We start from the raw sequence: 21,131 nt of genomic DNA, 5'->3' as shown, positions 1-21,131 counted from the left end.
ATTTAGTTTTTTTTTTTATGGCCGTATTTGGGAATTTCCAAAATGTTTTTACATATTACTGTATATACTTTGGGGTACTTCATTTGATCATGTATTATTTACATGCCTGAGTATGTGATCAGGACATTGTGTTTTAAAATATGTTATTAAAGAAGCCATCTAACATTATTTCTGGCAACGTATCAACTTTAAGATTAATTTCTTGTCACTGACTCAGATTATCTTTGGAACTTGCTTTTTCATTTAGACTGCAGTCCGTCATGAGTCTTGCAATGGTCTTTATAAGTTATCTCTATCAGGGCTGGATGGAGGAGACTCAATCAATCGCTCTTTTCTGCTACTGGCTGCCTCAACATTGTTGAAGTTCCTTCCAGATGCTCAAGCACTCAAACCTATCAGAGTAAGATTTTACTGTGTTCAACAGCAGTTTCTATTTCTGCATTTTCATTTGCCCCACGTTTATCATTATATTATTCTTCCAAGTCATTTTGAATACCTGTTTACTATTTATAGTTTTCACCAGAAGGATGATAGTTATATAGTTCTTAAAGTAATAGCATTGTGACGTATTGTGTCCATGTTACACTTTAAGGATAGATTCTGTGTGCTTTGGTTTCAGCTCTGTGGGATCTCATGGGTATTCTGTTTTGGAAATAACATTTGTCTTTATAAGTTTTGAGCCTTGTGTTGATAAGTTGAATAATAGAAACATCATAAATGTAGCTCTCTCCTTACTCAATCACAGTTGTTTTATCTTTGTGATACTTAGAATTTTCAACTTTATTCATTGCTAGCCTTGTAAACCCCTTCTCCCACATAATAAATTCAGGGCCCATTAATAAGTAAATTGTACTAATCTCTAGAAATATGATGCATTGTAGGATTTTTCTTCTCCATATTTACTGTCATTGACTGTGTAAGAAATGTAATGTTCTTTATTTTTCAGATTTGAAAACTATAATAGACCATTACATGTGGGTAGATTTATATATACTCATTTTCTGTAGGTTTCTTGTGTTTTCACATTGTCATTGAATTTTTAGTTGACACTACATTATTTAGTATTATACATTATTCATATCTTTTCCAAGAAGTTTATAAGTAATTTGAGAGTAGTGTTTTCCTCAAACTTCTCATCATTCACTTATGTACATAGTAGTTTTAATTTTAAAGAAACCAGGAGTGTCCTCTTCAGAATTTTTTGGTTAAATTTTGAATACTGTTTAGTTTGTAAGGATTTAATTTTTTTAATAAACCCTAATAGTTTTTAAAATATAATTTTAAGTTCATTTTCCCCTTTTAAACTATTTTTACAAAGTTTAAATTTTTTTTAATAGATAGATGATTATGAAGAAGAACCAATGTTAAAACCTGGATGTAAAGAATATTTTTGGTTGTTGTGCAAATTAGTTGACAACATACATATAAAGGATGCTAGTCAGGTATGTTCAGAAAATTTTACATTAACTTGTTAGTAGAGATGAATTGTGTACATGTATCTTCGTGAATTTATAAGTCCTTATCCTTAAGGGCATTTTTATCAGTCTGTAATGAGTTGAAAATGTCATAGTTTTTCTACTTCATTTGTACCTTTGTGTTTTGCTCTCATTCCTTCCTTTTATTTTGACCTTAGTTGAAATGTCTTTACTTGGTACTTATCAGTAGTTTCCTGTGTCTTCGGAGTAAGATCTGTGGGTATAAAATCTTATTTGGAGTGTCAAATTTAGACCTTAAATATACAGATTTCTGTAATAGTAAGTAGATTTTGAGTATATAAAGTAAAGTTGAAGTTAATAGAAATCACTTTAAGCTAAAGAGTACTATCAGTTTTCTGATCTTCTAATTTTGTTATATGAGACTACAATGATACTCCTGTCTAACAAAGGCATTTAAAACAAGTCCATTTCGAAGAAAAGCTTGGCCACATAAAAACTTTTTTTTTCCTTTTTATAAATTTAGTAAGCTAAAATAAATCTAATTGATCTCACAGAAAAATGAGAAACACTTGAAAAATTTAAATTTAAATATTTAGGAAACCTTTTCTGTCAATTTTTTTCATGTATTTCAATCAAAGTCCAATATATACACTATATATTTTAAAAGTCCTTTAACGTTTGAGCTTTCTACTTTTAAGGAACAGTTTACATCTGAATTCTTATTCTACTTTACATTTGAGAAATTTAAAAATCAATATTGAACCTGTTTTAATTTTTTCTTTCAGTTTTACTGAGTTATAATTGGCATACAGCACTGTGTAAGTTTAAAGTATACAGCATAATGACTTATATACATCATGAAATGATTACCACAGTAAGCATAGTTGAAGATTATCATCTCATACTGATATAAAATTAAAGAAATGGAAAGAGATTTTATTTCCTTGTAATGAGCACTTTACTCTTTCAACAACTTTATATAACATATAGCAATGTTAATGATATTTATCATCCCTAGTATTTACTTATCTTACTGCTTTTGATGACCACTTCCAGGTCTTCCTCCCCCTAGAACATATTTTAGTGTATTTGACTTTGTCCATAAAATACTAACGCCAGATAGACATGGAATTTTTTTTTTAAAACCTATGGTCGCCTATTTAAAGTAGGGATCTGTTATTTCTTGCTTGGTAGTCAAAAGTAATTTTCCTTCTTGGTTATCTGAGTTTCTTTGAGAATCTTTTTTTTGTTTATGGCTGTGCCACATGGCTTTCAAGATTTTATGGCCCCAGTCAGGGACTGAACCCACACCCTCTGCACTCAAAGTGTGGAGTCCTAACCACTGTACTGTGAATCCTCTTAAATTAGATTCTGTTCTATGAAATCTGTTTTAATTTTGTTGCTCGGTTATAATGAGAATAAAGATTTCTGAAGTGAACTGTCCATTTAAGTTTATTTCAAAAGGTGCTATTAGAAGCAAACCTTGGTGAATTGTATAGTATGTGAATTATATCTCAGTAAAATTGTTAAAAAATAAATCAAACCTAGTGTTTTCTCATTAATAAATTGCTATGGCTGTCATAATTTATTGCCAACAATTCATTGATTTTTTTTTGAAGGACTATTAATGATGTGTTTACAATTATAATTTTATAAGTAAAGAGTAGTTAAATACTTATAATTTAATTGGCATGTTAATGAAGTTGAAGAATTCTTGTTACTTAAAAGTAAGGATTTTTTTGTTTTGTTTTAGTAAATACTGAAATACTAAATGTAAAAATCTGTATTTGAATTTTGTGTTTTCTTTTTGTATTAAGACAACACTGCTCGACCTGGATGCTTTGGCACGGCATTTGGCTGACTGTATTCGAAGGTAAAATTTGATGTGAAATTGACAGTTTTGTTGCATAAAGATAAAGGACGTAACTGCATGACCTATCTTGTTTTGCTTGTGGTTTTTGTAGCAGGGAGATCCTCGATCATCAAGATGGTAATATAGAAGATGATGGGCTTACAGGACTCCTAAGGCTTGCAACAAGTGTTATTAAACACAAACCACCCTTTAAATTTTCAAGGGAAGGACAGGTTGGTAATAACACATCCAAGTATTTATATGAAATAAAACTAAGCTTTTTAATATTGTTTCCTTATATGTGGATATGTTAAATCTCCTTATACATACAAATATAAAGTTTATCAGAACTTTATTACTGGTAGGAACAGTGAACTTTGAATAAGATGAATCCTAGAAATATAAATCTTAGCCTTGTTTTTAGAATGCAGAACAAGTTTTAATTACTGTGACTGAATATGAAGAGGCCATCTATACTTAATAGATTTTTATAGAATTGAATATTTTGAATTAATAGCACATCGAATTAATGTAGTCATTGTAGAATACTTATTGATTCATACCTTAAAGGCCCATTTGACAAAATTCTATAATTGACTGTTTGATATCACCTAATTGCTCTATGCCAACAAATGTCTAATTTCTCTTTAGATTGTGTTATTTACTGTCACTGGCACTTTTGTCCATGTTTCATTAAGGAAATTAAGTTATGGTTTGGAGTATTGCTTTCCTGAGGTTACTGATCATCTTAGGAAACAGGAATAACCAACAGAATGGAAGATTGTCCTCTATGAACATGGGCTAAGGGATTCTTAAGATAAACTTAAAGTGATAGTCTTACTTGTCTTAAATCTGTGCTACTACTCCTATTGCATAAAGCCCTGTTTTGTGGGTTTTCTCCTGGATCTTTTAAAATTTTTCTATTATTCTCACTGGGAATAACTTGACTTATTTATAGTCTTGCTTGGTGGAAGTCTTAAGTTATATTTAAAGCAATATGTAGTTTTTATTCCAAAGTGTAAATATATTAATTGATCTTTCTAATAATGTATCATTGTAAAGCAAAACATCATTTTAAAGAAAAATGAATTTTTAGGTAGTGCTGATAAAAGTAAGATTCTTATATATTTTAATTTCAAGTGATGTTTTCGTAATGGCCTTCAGGACTTTCTGTGGCTGTATTAAATACAAAGGTATATATTATGTAAATACGATTCTGTGATTTGTGTTCATCATTTAAAATGAATCCAGAAAAAGGGAGAAAATACATTAAAAACTTGAATACATCAAAAGAGAAATTATTTAATTTTTATTGACATTGATGTTGTCTAAATTTGTTTAAAAAAGAAACAACTGCAGTGAACATCTTTGTGTATTTGTTCCATTGTATATTCATACTTGATTTCATGTGTTTTAAAGCCATTTACTTGTATTATTTTTTCTCCAAGTTGCTCAAATCCTATCCTCATTTTCCTTTTATGTATGTATGTATGTGGTCCATTTCTTGATAATTTGTAGAATTTTTCTATGTAGGAAAGTGCCCTGTATATTTGGGGATGTCTCTGGTCTTTCTGTTTCGATCTATGGATCTGTTCATTCTCCAGTATTGTATTCTAATTAAGCAGAGTTACACTTTTCAGTTAATGTCTTATGGAGATTGTCCATCTTTATTATTAGTCCTTTTCAGAATTGTCTTGGTTGTTTATTTTTCCACAACGAACTTTAGAATCAGTGTGTCTCATTCTTTCAAAAATTAAAATACTGATACTTTTCAAATTGGGGTTGTGTTAAATTTATGCCTTGATATAGAAAAATATTAAAATTATATTAAATTGCCTGTACAAGAGCAAAATTTGTCTTCTTATTTACGAAGACCAGTCTTTTTGAGTTATCCAATTTAATGTCATTTAGAATTTGAATCTTGGGAATTTTTAATTAAGATTCTTCTCAGGAGTTTTCTTTCTTCAGTTCAGTTCAGTCGCTGAGTCGTGTCCGACTCTTTGTGACCCCATGAATCGCAGCACGCCAGGCCTCCCTGTCTATCACCAACTCCCAGAGTTCACTCAGACTCACGTCCATCGAGTCAGGGATGCCATCCAGTCATCTTATCCTCTGTCGTCCCCTTCTCCTCCTGCCCCCAATCCCTCCCAGCATCAGAGTCTTTTCCAATGAGTCAACTCTTCGCATGAGGTGGCCAAAGTACTGGAGTTTCAGCTTTAGCATCATTCCTTCCAAAGAAATCCCAGGGCTGATCTCCTTCAGAATGGACTGGTTGGATCTCCTTGCAGTCCAAGGACTCTCAAGAGTCTTCTCCAACACCACAGTTCAAAAGCATCAATTCTTCAGCGCTCAGCCTTCTTCACAGTCCAACTCTCACATCCATACATGACCACAGGAAAAACCATAGCCTTGACTAGACTAACCTTTGTTGGCAAAGTAATGTCTCTGCTTTTGAATATGCTATCTAGGTTGGTCATAACTTTCCTTCCACGGAGTAAGCGTCTTTTAATTTCATGGCTGCAGTCACGATCTGCAGTGATTTTGGAGCCCCCCAAAATAAAGTCTGACACTTTTTCCACTGTTTCCCCATCCATTTCCCATGAAGTGATGGAACCGGATGCCATGATCTTCATTTTCTGAATGTTGAGCTTTAAGCCAACTTTTCTACTCTCCACTTTCACTTTCCTCAAGAGGCTTTTGAGTTCCTCTTCACTTTCTGCCATAAGGGTGGTGTCATCTGCATATCTGAGGTTATTGATATTTCTCCCGGCATCTTGATTCCAGCTTGTGCTTCTTCCAGCCCAGCGTTTCTCATGATGTACTCTGCGTATAAGTTAAATAAGCAGGGTGACAATATACAGCCTTGACGTACTCCTTTTCCAATTGGAACCAGTCTGTTGTTCCATGTCCAGTTCTGTTGCTTCCTGACCTGCATACAGATTTCTCAAGAGGCAGGTCAGGTGGTCTGGTATTCCCATCTCTCAGAATTTTCCACAGTTTATTGTGATCCCACACAGTCAAAGGCTTGGGCATAGTCAGTAAAGCAGAAATAGATGTTTTTCTGGAACTCTCTTGCTTTTTCCATGATCCAGTGGATGTTGGCAATTTGATCTCTGGTTCCTCTGCCTTTTCTAAAACCAGCTTGAACATCAGGAAGTTCATGGTTCACATATTGCTGAAGCCTGGCTTGGACAGTTTTGAGCATTACTTTACTAATGTGTGAGATGAGTACAATTGTGTGGTAGTTTGAGCATTCTTTGGCATTGCCTTTCTTTGGGATTGGAATGAACACTGACCTTTTCCAGTCCTGTGGCCACTGCTGAGTTTTCCAAATTTGCTGGCATATTGAGTGCAGCACTTTCACAGCATCATCTTTCAGGATTTGAAATAGCTCAACTGGAATTCCATCATCTCCACTAGCTTTGTTCGTAGTGATGCTTTCTAAGGCCCACTTGACTTCACATTCCAGGATGTCTGGCTGTAGGTCAGTGATCATGTCATCGTGATTATCTGGGTCGTGAAGATCTTTTTTGTACAGTTCTTCTGTGTATTCTTGCCACCTCTTCTTAATATCTTCTGCTTCTGTTAGGTCCATACCATTTCTGTCCTTTATCGAGCCCATCTTTGCATGAAATGTTCCCTTGGTATCTCTAATTTTCTTGAAGAGATCTCTAGTCTTTCCCATTCTATCGTTGTCCTCTATAGCTTTGCACTGATCGCTGAGGAAGGCTTTCTTATCTCTTCTTGCTATTCTTTGGAACTCTGCATTCAGGTATTTATATTTTTCCTTTTCTCCTTTGCTTTTTTCTTCTCTTCTTTTCACAGCTATTTGTAAGGCCTCCCCAGACAGCCATTTTGCATTTTTGCATTTATTTTCCATGGGGATGGTCTTGATCCCTGTCTCCTGTACAGTGTCATGAACCTCATTCCATAATTCATCAGGCACTCTATAAATCAAGTCTAGGCCCTTAAATCTATTTCTCACTTCCACTGTAGAATCATAAGGGATTTGATTTAGGTCATACCTGAATGGTCTAGTGGTTTTCCCTACTTGCTTAAATTTAAGTCTGAATTTCATAATAAGGAGTTCATGGTCTGAGCCACAGTCAGCTCCTGGTCTTGTTTTTGCTGACTGTATAGAGCTTCTCCATCTTTGGCTGTAAAGAACATAATCAGTCTGATTTCCGTGTTGACCATCTGGTGATGTCCATGTGTAGAGTCTTCTCTTGTGTTGTTGGAAGAGGGTGTTTGCTATGACCAGTGCATTTTCTTGGCAAAACTCTTATTAGTCTTTGCCCTGCTTCATTCCGTATTCCAAGGCGAAATTTCCTTATACTCCAGGTGTTTCTTGACTTCCTACTTTTGCATTTCAGTCCCCTATAATGAAAAGGACATCTTTTTTGGGTGTTAGTTCTAAAAGGTCTTGTAGGTCTTCGTAGAACTGTTCAACTTCAGCTTCTTCAGCGTTACTGGTTGGGGCATAGACTTGGATTACCGTGATATGGAGTCGTTTGCCTTGGAAACGAACAGAGATCATTCTGTCGTTTTTGAGATTGCATGCAAGTACTGCATTTCAGACTCTTTTGTTGACCATGATGGCTACTCCATTTCTTCTAAGGGATTCCTGCCCACAGTAGTAGATATAATGGTCATCTGAGTTAAATTCACCCATTGCAGTCCATTTGAGTTCGCTGATCCCTAGACTGTCGACATTCATTCTTGCCATCTCTTGTTTGACCACTTCCAATTTGTCTTGATTCATGGACCTAACATTCCAGGTTCCTATGCAATATCGCTCTTTACGGCATTGGACCTTGCTTCTATCACCAGTCACATCCACAGCTGGGTATTGTTTTTGCTTTGGCTCCATCCCTTCATTCTTTCTGGAGTTACTTCTCCACTGATCTCCAGTAGCATATTGGGCCCCTACTCACCTGGGGGAGTTCCTCTTTCAGTATCCTATCATTTTGCCTTTTCATACTGTTCATGGGGTTCTCAAGGCAAGAATACTGAAGTGGTTTGCCGTTTCCTTCTCCAGTGGACCACATTCTGTCAGTCTCTCCACCATGACCCGCCCATCTTGGGTTGCCCCACGGGCATGGCTTAGTTTCATTGAGTTAGACAAGGCTGTGGTCCTAGTGTGATTAGATTGACTAGTTTTCTGTGAGTATGGTTTCAGTGTGTCTGCCCTCTGATGTCCTCTTGCAACACCTACCATCTTACTTGGGTTTCTCTTACCTTGGGTAATGGACTCTTTTCTTCAATTTTGTTTTCTAATTAGCTGTTTATGAAGAGGAAGGATCTGTGTATATGAATTTGTTGTAGGCCACCTTAAGTTAATTTATTGTTCGCAGATTTTCTCTTCCTACTTTATTTTTCTAGAGATATAAATTGTAAGAAACCTTGTTTACATGTTGTTTACAGTAGGAATGGAAGGAATTTTAACAATGTTATTTAATTCTTTGAATTTCTTCTAAATTACATGTCAAACATCACACTCAGACCTATTCTCTCAGGTATCTGTTTGAGATTCTTCTTTGTGTGAAGTATACCGAAATGGCTGTACCGTTATCATGGTAAATTATAATTTTTGAGATTCTTCTTTCTGTGAAGTATACCGGAATGGGTGTACTGTTATAATGGTACATTATAATTTTTTATCTAAATAGGTCAAAAGGAGTATAATCTTTGACACATAATTTAGAAGAAATTCAAAGAATTCAACAGCATTGTTAAAACTCCTTCCATTCCTACTGTTAATATGGGCTTCCCTCTTGGCTTTAGATGGTAAAGATTGTGCTTGCAATGCAGGAGATGCAGGTATGATACCTGGGTTGGGAAGATCACTGGAGAATTCCATGGACTGAGAAGCCTGATGGGCTACAGTCCATGGAGTCACAAAGAGTCAGACATGACTGAGCTACTAACACATGTTTTTTTTTTTTTTTTTTTTAAATTTTATTTTATTTTTAAACTTTACATAATTGTATTAGTTTTGCCAAATATCAAAATGAATCTGCCACAGGTATACATGTGTTCCCCATCCTGAACCCTCCTCCCTCCCCATTCCATCCCTCTGGGTCATCCCAGTGCACCAGCCCCAAGCATCCAGTATCGTGCATCGAACCTGGACTGGCGACTCGTTTCATACATGATATTTTACATGTTTCAATGCCATTCTCCCAAATCATCCCACTCTCTCCCTCTCCCACAGAGTCCAAAAGACTGTTCTATACATCAGTGTCTCTTTTGCTGTCTCATATACAGGGTTATTGTTACCATCTTTCTAAATTCCATATATATGCGTTAGTATACTGTATTGGTGTTTTTCTTTCTGGCTTACTTCACTCTGTATAATAGGCTCCAGTTTCATCCACCTCATTAGAACTGATGCAAATGTATTCTTTTTAATGGCTGAGTAATACTCCACTGTGTATATGTACCACCGCTTTCTTATCCATTCATCTGCTGATGGACATCTAGGTTGCTTCCATGTCCTGGCTATTATAAACAGTGCTGCGATGAACATTGGGGTACACGTGTCTCTTTCCCTTCTGGTTTCCTCAGTGTGTATGCCCAGCAGTGGGATTGCTGGATCATAAGGCAGTTCTATTTCCAGTTTTTTAAGGAATCTCCACACTGTTCTCCATAGTGGCTGTACTAGTGTGCATTCCCACCAACAGTGTAAGAGGGTTCCCTTTTCTCCACACCCTCTCCAGCATTTATTGCTTGTAGACTTTTGGATCGCAGCCATTCTGACTGGTGTGAAATGGTACCTCATAGTGGTTTTGATTTGCATTTCTCTGATAATGAGTGATGTTGAGCATCTTTTCATGTGTTTGTGAGCCATCTGTATGTCTTCTTTGGAGAAATGTCTATTTAGTTCTTTGGCCCATTTTTTGATTGGGTCATTTATTTTTCTGGAGTTGAGCTGTAGGAGTTGCTTGTATATTCTCGAGATTAGTTGTTTGTCAGTTGCTTCATTTGCTATTATCTTCTCCCATTCTGAAGGCTGTCTTTTCACCTTGCTAATAGTTTCCTTTGATGTGCAGAAGCTTTTAAGGTTAATTAGGTCCCGTTTGTTTATTTTTGCTTTTATTTCCAATATTCTGGGAGGTGGGTCATAGAGGATCCTGCTGTGATGTATGTCAGAGAGTGTTTTGCCTATGTTCTCCTCTAGGAGTTTTATAGTTTCTGGTCTTACGTTGAGATCTTTAATCCATTTTGAGTTTATTTTTGTGTATGGTGTTAGAAAGTGTTCTAGTTTCATTCTTTTACAAGTGGTTGGCCAGATTTCCCAGCACCACTTGTTAAAGAGATTGTCTTTAATCCATTGTATATTCTTGCCTCCTTTGTCAAAGATAAGGTGTCCATATGTGCGTGGATTTATCTCTGGGCTTTCTATTTTGTTCCATTGATCTATATTTCTGTCTTTGTGCCAGTACCATACTGTCTTGATAACTGTGGCTTTGTAGTAGAGCCTGAAGTCAGGTAGGTTGATTCCTCCAGTTCCATTCTTCTTTCTCAAGATCGCTTTGGCTATTCGAGGTTTTTTGTATTTCCATACAAATTGTGAAATTATTTGTTCCAGCTCTGTGAAGAATGCTGTTGGTAGCTTGATAGGGATTGCATTGAATCTATAGATTGCTTTGGGTAGTATACTCATTTTCACTATATTGATTCTTCCAATCCATGAACATGGTATATTTCTCCATCTGTTAGTGTCCTCTTTGATTTCTTTCACCAGTGTTTTATAGTTTTCTATACATAGCTCTTTAGATTCTTTAGGTAGATATATTCCTAAGTATTTTATTCATTCCATTGCAATGGTGAATGGAATTGTTTCCTGAATTTCTCTTTCTGTTTTCTCATTATTAGTGTATAGGAATGCAAGGGATTTCTGTGTGTTGATTTTATATCCTGCAACTTTACTATAGTCATTGATTAGTTCTAGTAATTTTCTGGTGGAGTCTTGAGGGTTTTCTATGTAGAGGATCATGTCATCTGCAAACAGTGAGAGCTTTACTTCTTCTTTTCCAATTTGGATTCCTTTTATTTCTTTTTCTGCTCTGATTGCTGTGGCCAAAACTTCCAAAACTATGTTTAATAGTAAAGGTGAAAGTGGGCACCCTTGTCTTGTTCCTGACTTTAGAGGAAATGCTTTCAATTTTTCACCATTGAGGATAATGTTTGCTGTGGGTTTGTCATATATAGCTTTGATTATGTTGAGGTATGTTCCTTCTATTCCTGCTTTCTGGAGAGTTTTGATCATAAATGGATGTTGAATTTTGTCAAAGGCTTTCTCTGCATCTATTGAGATAATCATATGGTTTTTATTTTTAAATTTGTTAATGTGTATTACATTGATTGATTTGCGGATATTGAAGAATCCTTGCATCCCTGGGATAAAGCCCACTTGGTCATGGTGTATGATCTTTTTAATGTGTTGTTGGATTCTGATTGCTAGAATTTTGTTAAGGATTTTTGCATCTATGTTCATCAGTGAAATTGGCCTGTAGTTTTCTTTTTTTGTGGGATCTTTGTCAGGTTTTGGTATTAGGGTGATGGTGGCCTCATAGAATGAGTTTTGGAAGTTTACCATCCTCTGCAATTTTCTGGAAGAGTTTGAGTAGGATAGGTGTTAGCTCTTCTCTAAATTTTTGGTAGAATTCAGCTGTGAAACCATCTGGACCTGGGCTTTTGTTTGCTGGAAGATTTTTGATTACAGTTTCAATTTCTGTAACACATGTTAATATATATGTTACTCTTTAAGTTAAGGTCACCTGCTTTCCTGGTACACTCAGAGTGAGGAAAATAAAAGTATTGTTCATTTCAGCATGGCTTTACCAAACCTAATATTTTAATTAAAATACTTTTAACATAGGCCTTAAGTATATTTTGTCAAAACTTTGAAGCTATTAATATTTATTTTTTTTAGTTTCTATATTTAAACTATCAAAGATAGTTCATTGTTAAACTAGTTACTAGCCAATTCTATTTCTGTTTGAGTGAGTGACTTATATTTTCCAGTTCATGTGAACATGCTACTCTGTGTCTCCAAGACAGTCTTCTCCTTTTCAGTTATAGAATAGATGAGACATAACCTTACTGTCAGTTTATCAGCTATATAAAATAAGCCTCTGTTCACCTTCCATATTTCTTAGCCAAACTTACTTTTCTTTGGCAAGTCAGGAACTATGCACTGTACTCTGACAGCAGTGAGATGGAGGAGGTGAGATCATTAATGGGAAAATATTCTAAATTGTCCTTCATTTGGTACCTGTGTCAGAGGGTCCCAAGACCACTCCCAGATTTGGTGATTCACTAGAAGGACTCAAAGGACTCAGCATGTAATTGTATTCATGACAAAAACTTTTATTCAGCAAATAAAAAGTATGGGGCCAGATGTAGTGGAAACCAGGTATGCCCTTCGAAGAGTCACCTCCCAGAGGAGCTGCATGGGGATGTGCTTAATTCCCCCAGCAATGATTGTGACATTGAGGTGCTCTCTGCCTGGGATGCTCTCTTTAGCCAAGCAGTTCAGGGGTTTTATCCGGGGTTGGGTTATGTAGGCATATAATACCTATATAACGGACCACAGTTACTGAAATTCAGATGAAAAGCAAGTATTCTTCACAAACCAAATACAGATAGCCATAGTGGGCCACTTTTATCACTTCAGGAAAGTTTTATAACAGAGGAGGGAACTGTTCAGCGTTCAAGTGTTCAGACAACAACCAAGAGCCAAACTTAAAATGCAGCCTTTTCTAAGGATAGCAGTCTCAGTCTTAACAATATTACCTCTTTTCTACACAGTACTCCAGGAGGTTTTATACCCCAGAACAGTATACCATTGTTCTACTTGAGATGGGTGAGGGAGATGACTTTCTTTGGAATAGTAGCAAAGGACCAATTAAAGAACAGGTGGGGAAAAGTAACCCTTTCTCAGGCAGATTAGGGAAAAACACCTATAGGATGTATTTTACTTGGTTAAGCCTTGCACCTCAGTTTGAACTTCACTGCTACTGAAGTTAAGAGCTTGATGTTGTAATTCTTGACTGCAGCACCTTCTAGGTCTGATGCCAGGCAAGATTGTTAACCTTTTTTGTGTTTTGTTTGTTTTGAGGCCTCTGAATAGTATCTGGCACTTGTAAGTGCACATTATAAGTGAGTTGCTGCTGTTGCTACTACTACTATAATTACTAGAGTGAAATAAGGAGAAACTTAAGTAAATACAGAGAAAGTCAAGATAGAGAGTAGTGAGTCCTAGGTTAAAATGTTTGATCACTGAATGGTATAGAATACAATATACTGTCGTTGGGACTGTAAACGATCAGATATTAGGAAGGAGAGAAAAGTAAAGTTGAGCGCCTTCTCCCATTTTACTTTTCTCTAAGAGAAATGATGTTTGGGAATACTTTTAGATGATAGTGTGTGATGTTCCTTTAAGTTTTAAAACAGTCTTAGTAAACTTTTGATTGTCATATAGTCCAGTTTACTCTATAGAACTTACTATATTTGGGATATCATTAATTTCCAAGTTTGGATAATATACTTGGTCTTTCTTTTCCTCCCCCCCCTGCCCAGGAATTTTTAAGAGATATCTTCAATCTCCTGTTTTTGTTGCCTAGTCTAAAGGATAGACAACAGCCAAAGTGCAAATCACATTCTTCAAGAGCTGCTGCTTATGACTTGTTAGTGGAGATGGTAAAGGGATCTGTTGAAAACTACAGATTAATACATAACTGGGTTATGGCACAACACATGCAGTGTAAGCATTCTTCTTTTCCTTTAATCTTTGTCAATTTTGTTCATGGAAATAAGATTTTGGAGGGCATGATTTAAAGACAGAATTCACCATTCATACAATAAAGACAGAATTCACCATTCATACGTTTTAACATTGTAAACTATTGATGCTAGGATGTATGAAGTTAAAAAGGGAATATTGGTTTTTGAATTTAAAGCAACAGTTGTGATGAACTTTTTCAGAGATATGTGAAAAACTTTGGCATTTTTGGGTTAAATAATTTAGTGCCAAGTAAAGTCAAGTTCTGACAGTCTTGAATATTTAGGAATGAGTTAATTTTACTGTGTGTTTAAAATGTACCAAATATTTTATGTATGTGAACTAAATATGTATATGAACTAAATGAGTAATATAAACCTAAGCAATATGTATATGAATTAAATAAGTAACAGATATAGAGGCTGTTAGTAAAAGCAGAATACATTATGTTTAATAGTTTGTTTGGGGGGTGTCTTTTTCTCCCTCCTTTTTTCAGCAGCTCACGCACCTTATAAATGGGACTACTGGCCTCATGAAGATGTCCGTGCTGAGTGTAGATTTGTTGGCCTGACTAACCTCGGAGCTACTTGTTACTTGGCTTCTACTATTCAGCAACTTTATATGATACCTGAGGCAAGACAGGCTGTTTTCACTGCTAAGGTACAGTTTTCTGTACTTTGAAAGTTAAAACTTTAAAACAGAATTTTAAAACTTTGTTGATAGATCCTGATTCAGTTTAGTAAATATTGTTTGAGAAAATAATTTTAATTAAAATTGACAAAATTGGATATTACTAGCTAACATATATATTTGAATTATTTTAACATTTCAATTGATTATTCCAAACACCACAGTATAATTTGTTTAGCAAAGGAAAATACAGTTGTGGAATATACACACTCAGTGTATTGAATGAACACGGTATTTTCTGTAAAAATAAATATAAATTTTAATTACATAGATAATAAGTAAAGCCTAAAACAAAGTAGGAAATTATTATTAGAATCACTGAACTTGTTATTTTTTAATATTTTAAGGTAAATTTGATTGTGGCCTAGTTTATTTAAGTAAGCTCTACTTTATGTTATTTTTGTTAATTTGTTCTTTGTAGTTTTCATTCTTTGTTTGCCATGGGCTGTTTTTTAGTTTGCCTTCTGGACTGCTTTTATAAGTTTTTGGCAGACTTTGTATATACTTGAATATTTTGTTTTCTTCTACATGTCATCTTGATGTCCTTGCTTTCCCACCCCCACCCCCCACCACAAAGTATTGAAATTCTTTGTATATCTTTAGTGAATCCTTACTATGTTTAAGGTGTGCTTTAGAATCTCCAAATTTACAATATACTCAAATGGGTTTCTCTTTTTTTTTTTTTTTGGCTTTAGTTAAATTGATGTCTTTATCATCTAACTGATTATAATTAGAAGTTGATTTTATTAGGCATGTGTAAAGTTTTGTGAATAAATTAGGTTGTCCCCATTTGTATAACTTGATAGAACCACTTATTAAAGAAGCGTGTTTTCAGTGATTTTCTTTTTAGGAGATGACTTAACGACACTTTATAGTCTATCTTCTTCATATTAACAATCACCTTTTAGCCATTAGCACTGTCAGGAATTAGTATGTAGAAACAGAAAGAACAATCACATGTGTTAACTGTGAATGAATGTCAGAAATGGTAATTTTGGATAAAAACTAAATTTAGACTTGTCTCTACATAAGGAATTCTTACAGAATAGAAATTTGACATGATTTTGGAACGTGCTCTCGTCAAATGAGCACTTGATTATTTACATGAAAATGTCATTTTTATTTCCTTTTCAGATTTTCACGGAAAGATTAAAGAAAACTGCATGTATTTTAATTGTGGCTGAATATACACAGTATAAAGTTTATCCTATTAACCATTTATAAGTGTACAGTTGTGTGGTATTAGGTATATTCACACTGTAATCATTAACACATCAATCTCCAGAATTTTTTCACCTACCCCAAGTGAAACTCAGTACCCATTAAATACTTTGCTACCCATTCTTTTTTCACCCATATCCCTTGCAACCACTGTTCTACTTCTGTCTCTATGAATTTGACTACTCTCAGTACCTCATAAGTGGAATCATGCAATATTAGCATGTGACTGACTTATTTCACTTAGCATAATGTCTTCAAGATTCATCTGCTTCTTCAAAATTATGACAGGTAATAATTTGTAAAGAGAATATTAACTACTTTATTGGTTATTTTAAAATTTTAATGAGATAAGAGTATATCTAACAAGTGCCTGGGATGAATGTGGGACTCTCCTATAAGGCTGATGTTCTGAACCAAGTCTCCAGTAAATTAGTATAGCCAGAATCCTAAATCTCAGTTAATGTACTTGAATATTTAGAGGATTTTCAAAGAAATTGGCCAGAATTACCCTGCAGTGTTAAGGATCTACTGTTCTAGAAAAAAATGAAGGTATGACTAGATGAGTATATTTTTTAATGTGTGAATTTGTTTCTGGAAAAGATGTTTTCTGTTCTTGCAAAACTGCCAACTTGTAAATCAACATTGAACCAAATAAGTACTGATAAATAAAATAGTTTTAAGATTTCTTTATTTAGTTTCCTTACATAATAATGATGGCTGTGTTTGTATAATTAACAAAATACTTCAATTTTTAAAATGCTAAAATTGTTACGAAAACAGACTATGTGTTTTTCCTAAAAGAATGAAAACAGTGCTGAGCCATTTTAATGCTTTCTTTTCTAAAATATCTAATTTACCATCAACGCCAGTACGTTGTAATGGAAGGTTTTTTCTTAATTTACAGTATTCCGAAGATATGAAGCATAAGACCACTCTTCTGGAGCTTCAAAAAATGTTTACATATTTAATGGTATGTTTGAGAATCAGATAGGAAAACTAGTTAGATATACCCTTTGACCAAAAAAAACTTTAATTGGAGTTTGAGTGTATTGGCCTATCCTGACTATATACTCTGATTTTTCAAATTGACTTTGTCAGTTGCTGATGTTCTTTATCATGGTGAATTTTAACTTTCATATTTCAGTCATCTGCATTTTGTTAATTTATCCTCTGAAGAATTTCTTATATCCAATCCATTTTTCATCACAAGGTCACCCCCACCCTTTAGTCTTAGGATTTTCTGACTGATTTTTCTTTGTCTTTCTTAGTTTCCACCCAGAAAACTATAAAATTAATCATTAAAAAATAGCAAATCTTAAAATACTACTCCCCTAGTTAAAATTCCTCAGTGGTTCTTTATTATGAAATTAGTTTTGGTGTTCAGGTCCAGCCAGGATGGCATGTATCCCCTTCCCTTCAACTTCCTTTTTTATATCCCCCCAACCACTGCCCACATCCAGCCTCACCCTGTAGTAACTGCAAGCCAGAGAAGTGCATCACCTTTTGCTTCCTCACTTGTGCAGTTATTTATGCTGCTCCTACTGCCTGTAGCCCTCCTCCACTAACGCTCTTATTGTTATTTGAGAGGTACATTTATTTGATTGTTTGATAATCCTCCTCCTTACACCCTTTTCTTTCATAGGAGAGTGAATGCAAGGCATATAATCCTAGACCTTTCTGTAAAACATACACCATGGATAAGCAGCCTTTGAACACTGGGGAGCAGAAAGATATGACAGAGTTTTTTACTGATCTGATTACTAAAATTGAAGAAATGTCTCCAGAACTGGTTAGTACTGTAATGTTCAAGTTCCTTTGAAATTTTTAGAGATTTTGCACGGTTCTAAATTACTGACTTTTGTTTTTTATTTTTTTTAAGAAAAATACTGTCAAAAGTTTGTTTGGAGGTGTAATTACAAACAATGTTGTGTCCTTGGTAAGTATTCTTCCTGTTTTTTGCTTTTTGAAAATTTTTATGTATGTTTTAGCTTATTATGAGAATTTACCAATTTTTGACTATTGATTGACTAGGATTGTGAACATGTTAGTCAGACTGCTGAAGAGTTTTATACTGTGAGGTGCCAGGTGGCTGATATGAAGAATATTTATGTGAGTAATGTATATATTTTTAAATTTTTTTCCTGTTTTTCAACTGTTTGTATGTATACACACACACACATATTTATATATATAGAGAGAGAGAGAGCAGGCTTCTGTTTGTTACTTTGAGAGAAAATTTTCATGTTTTCATCTATTTTCTTCTTGCGATGTTACTCAAATAAGAATTAAAGGTAGACCACAGAACTGATTTTTCCTAATCAGAATTTAAATAGTTGAGTTTTAGAAATATTTAGTAAGATTCAGAGCACCTTGTCCTTTTTTTTTTTTTTTACTAAATTTAAGAGTTTATTTTTTAAAATAAAAACTTTGATTTCCTCTGTGCATTCTGTTCAAATTGTAATGAATGCTTTTTGTGTTTTTTGCGTGTTGCAAATAATAATATGAAACTCTTAAATGTGTAAACAGGAATCTCTTGATGAAGTTACTATTAAAGATACTTTAGAAGGTGACAACATGTATACTTGTTCTCATTGTGGTAAGAAAGTACGAGCTGAAAAAAGGTATGCTTTTTTGAAACCTAATTTTTGTCATTTTGATAAATCATCAAATAGAAGTAAAATACAAACTTAGGCTAAACTAATGTTACGCTTATGAAAATTACATGATTACATGATATAATCAGATGCTTGGAGCTCATTCTTACACAGCAAATTTTCATTCAGTTATTCAAGTAAACTTTCAAGCACTCTTAATTTTTTTTTTAATCAAGTATTTAACAATGTGTGTATGATTGCTTAGTCCTTCCCATGCACTCAGTGGAACATGATAAAGAATCAACTCATGAGCTGAAGACTTCCTCTGAACTTCTAAAGTGAGATTTTTTTCTTTAGAGCCAGCCACGAGATGGCTGGTTTAGGACAGAGAGTAGTTGGGTAAAGATGTTTCAATCCTACTCTTGAACACTGAATAGAAATTAGATTGAAAGATTATGTTGTTCATTACTGGGAACAAAGGCAGAGAAATGGTAATGACCTTATAAGTACTAGAAAGTCTGGGATTTGACCACCTTGCCTCAAGTAGAGGATTTACATTCATGGTAATAGAAAATAAGATTGTTAATATACAGTGACACCAAATGATTAACACCTGGATTTGAGGATTATTTGCATAGTTGATTGAAGCCGTCAGAACATTTGCCTGAGAAAGAACATAACTGTTGCAAAGAACTCAGACCTTTGCCAACCTAAAACTACAGAAGAAAAAGTGACAGAATGAAAGTCAGGAAGGGAAAAGAATCAGGATATTATGGTAACCCAGAATCTGGGGAAGAGAATTTCAAGAAGGTATTCATTCAATTGACATAGTACGCAGAGATGAGGGAAAAAATAATAGCCAAATAAAATCATTGGATTTTTCAAAAAGATAGTTCAGTGATGTTTCTGTCAGGTTGTAGCAGTAGAAGCAGAGTCATCAGAGAACATGACACAAAGTATAGATCATTCATTTTAGAAGTTTGGCAGTAAGAAACAGAAAGAAAGATGGACTTTAGAAAGAACTTTGAAATCAAACAGAGGAGGAGTTTTCTACATGAAGTAGATCTGAGCATGTTTGAAGACAGTGAATGAAAAGCTTTCTTTTCAAATTGCTTAATAGAAGATTTTCCCAGATAAATATGCCCTTGAAAAGAATGGTATTCTTTTTCTCAGTCTCCAGAAGTCAAGTTGGTTGCAAAAGAGAAAAGTTATAATGAATACATTCAAAGCATAACTGTGCAGGTAGTTACATGTAAAAGACAAACTCATCTGACGAGAGGTTAGGCCAGAAGTTAAGGAGTTAAAACAGACTGGACTCAGGCAAAAGTTTATTACTGTGGAGTAATATAATTAGAAGTCAGTGAAAGATAATTGAGAGGCTCCATTCTTATAGAATCTCTTATTTATTCAATAAATTTGGAATAAGCTTATTGAATAAATCTGTTGTTCTTGATAACTGTTTCCTTATTGAAGCATTCCTTTAATTTGGCTAATATTCTACTTTTTTTTTTTTTTTTAATATTGTCAAATATCTCCCAAGAAAAGTATTATTCAGTCCTCTTGTACTCTTATCATACTTCTAGATGTCTATAATATAGTAAGTGTTCAACCGATCATACTCAGTTCTGTCTTCAAGCTCTGGTTTTCTCAGTTACTCATTCTTTGCTAAAAAATTTTATCTACTACCATAATACCACTCTCTACTGATATACTGCTGCTGCTAAGTCACTTCAGTCGTGTCCGACTCTGTGCGACCCCAGAAATGGCAGCCCACCAGGCTCCCCCGTCCCTGGGATTCTCCAGGCAAGAACGCTGGAGTGGGTTGCCATTTCCTTCTCCAGTGCATGAAAGTGAAAGTGAAATCGCTCAGTCATGTTCGACTCCTAGCGACCCCATGGACTGCAGCCTACCAGGCTCCTCCGTCCATGGGATTTTCCAGGCAAGAGTACTGGAGTGAGGTTCCATCGCCTTCTCCGACTGATATACTGCTGCTGCTGCTAAGTCGCTTCAGTCGTGTCCGACTCTGTGCGACCCCATAGACGGCAGCCCACCAGGCTCCCCTGTCCCTGGGATTCTCCAGGCCAGAACACTGGAGTGGGTTGCCATTTCCTTCTCCAATGCATGAAAGTGAAAAGTGAAAGTGAAGTCGCTCAGTCGTGTCCGACCCTTAGCAACCCCATGGACTGCAGCCCACCAGGCTCCTCCATCCATGGGATTTTCCAGGCAAAAGTACTGGAGTGGGGTGCCATTGCCTTCTCCGGACTGATATGCTAATGGTTCCCAAATAATCTGACCTAATTCAGAAGGCTGTGCTTTGCTCTCCCATCCTCATCATGGTAGTTTTTCCCATCTAGACATGGGGAAGTTCTTTCAGAATAGAAAGTCATGTAAGAAGGAAATAGATGGATAGATTTAATAAGAGCATGATTCAGAGTACTATTTATTATTACTCTGAATTGAATATGGAAATAAGTGTAGTATAAATGTAATTGATAATAGCTAGAATACTTTAGAAAGATAATTTTTAACAACTTTTGTTTTTGTCTTTC

The 21,131-nt window shown here is 35.0% G+C and overlaps 1 protein-coding gene across 8 annotated transcripts in view; it reads left to right on the top strand.

The window, feature by feature from the left end:
* The window catches only part of USP34 (ubiquitin specific peptidase 34), a 246,396-nt gene that overhangs the window by 173,210 nt on the left and 52,055 nt on the right, over positions 1–21,131 (top strand). For all 8 annotated transcript variants that reach the window (XM_055540390.1, XM_055540389.1, XM_055540391.1 and 5 more), the window contains exons 38-48: positions 248–400; positions 1,338–1,442; positions 3,254–3,309; positions 3,401–3,521; positions 13,876–14,059; positions 14,577–14,737; positions 16,893–16,958; positions 17,631–17,777; positions 17,868–17,924; positions 18,020–18,097; positions 18,515–18,609. In XM_055540390.1, the coding sequence (XP_055396365.1) occupies positions 248–400; positions 1,338–1,442; positions 3,254–3,309; positions 3,401–3,521; positions 13,876–14,059; positions 14,577–14,737; positions 16,893–16,958; positions 17,631–17,777; positions 17,868–17,924; positions 18,020–18,097; positions 18,515–18,609 (1,223 nt within the window). The remainder of the gene's footprint in view (positions 1–247; positions 401–1,337; positions 1,443–3,253; positions 3,310–3,400; positions 3,522–13,875; positions 14,060–14,576; positions 14,738–16,892; positions 16,959–17,630; positions 17,778–17,867; positions 17,925–18,019; positions 18,098–18,514; positions 18,610–21,131) is intronic.

This window comes from Bubalus kerabau, chromosome 11 (assembly GCF_029407905.1).
Source record: "Bubalus kerabau isolate K-KA32 ecotype Philippines breed swamp buffalo chromosome 11, PCC_UOA_SB_1v2, whole genome shotgun sequence".
NCBI lineage: Eukaryota > Metazoa > Chordata > Mammalia > Artiodactyla > Bovidae > Bubalus > Bubalus kerabau.
The sequence above is the reverse complement of the archived record's forward strand: the minus strand, read 5'-3'. Positions and strand labels throughout refer to the sequence as shown.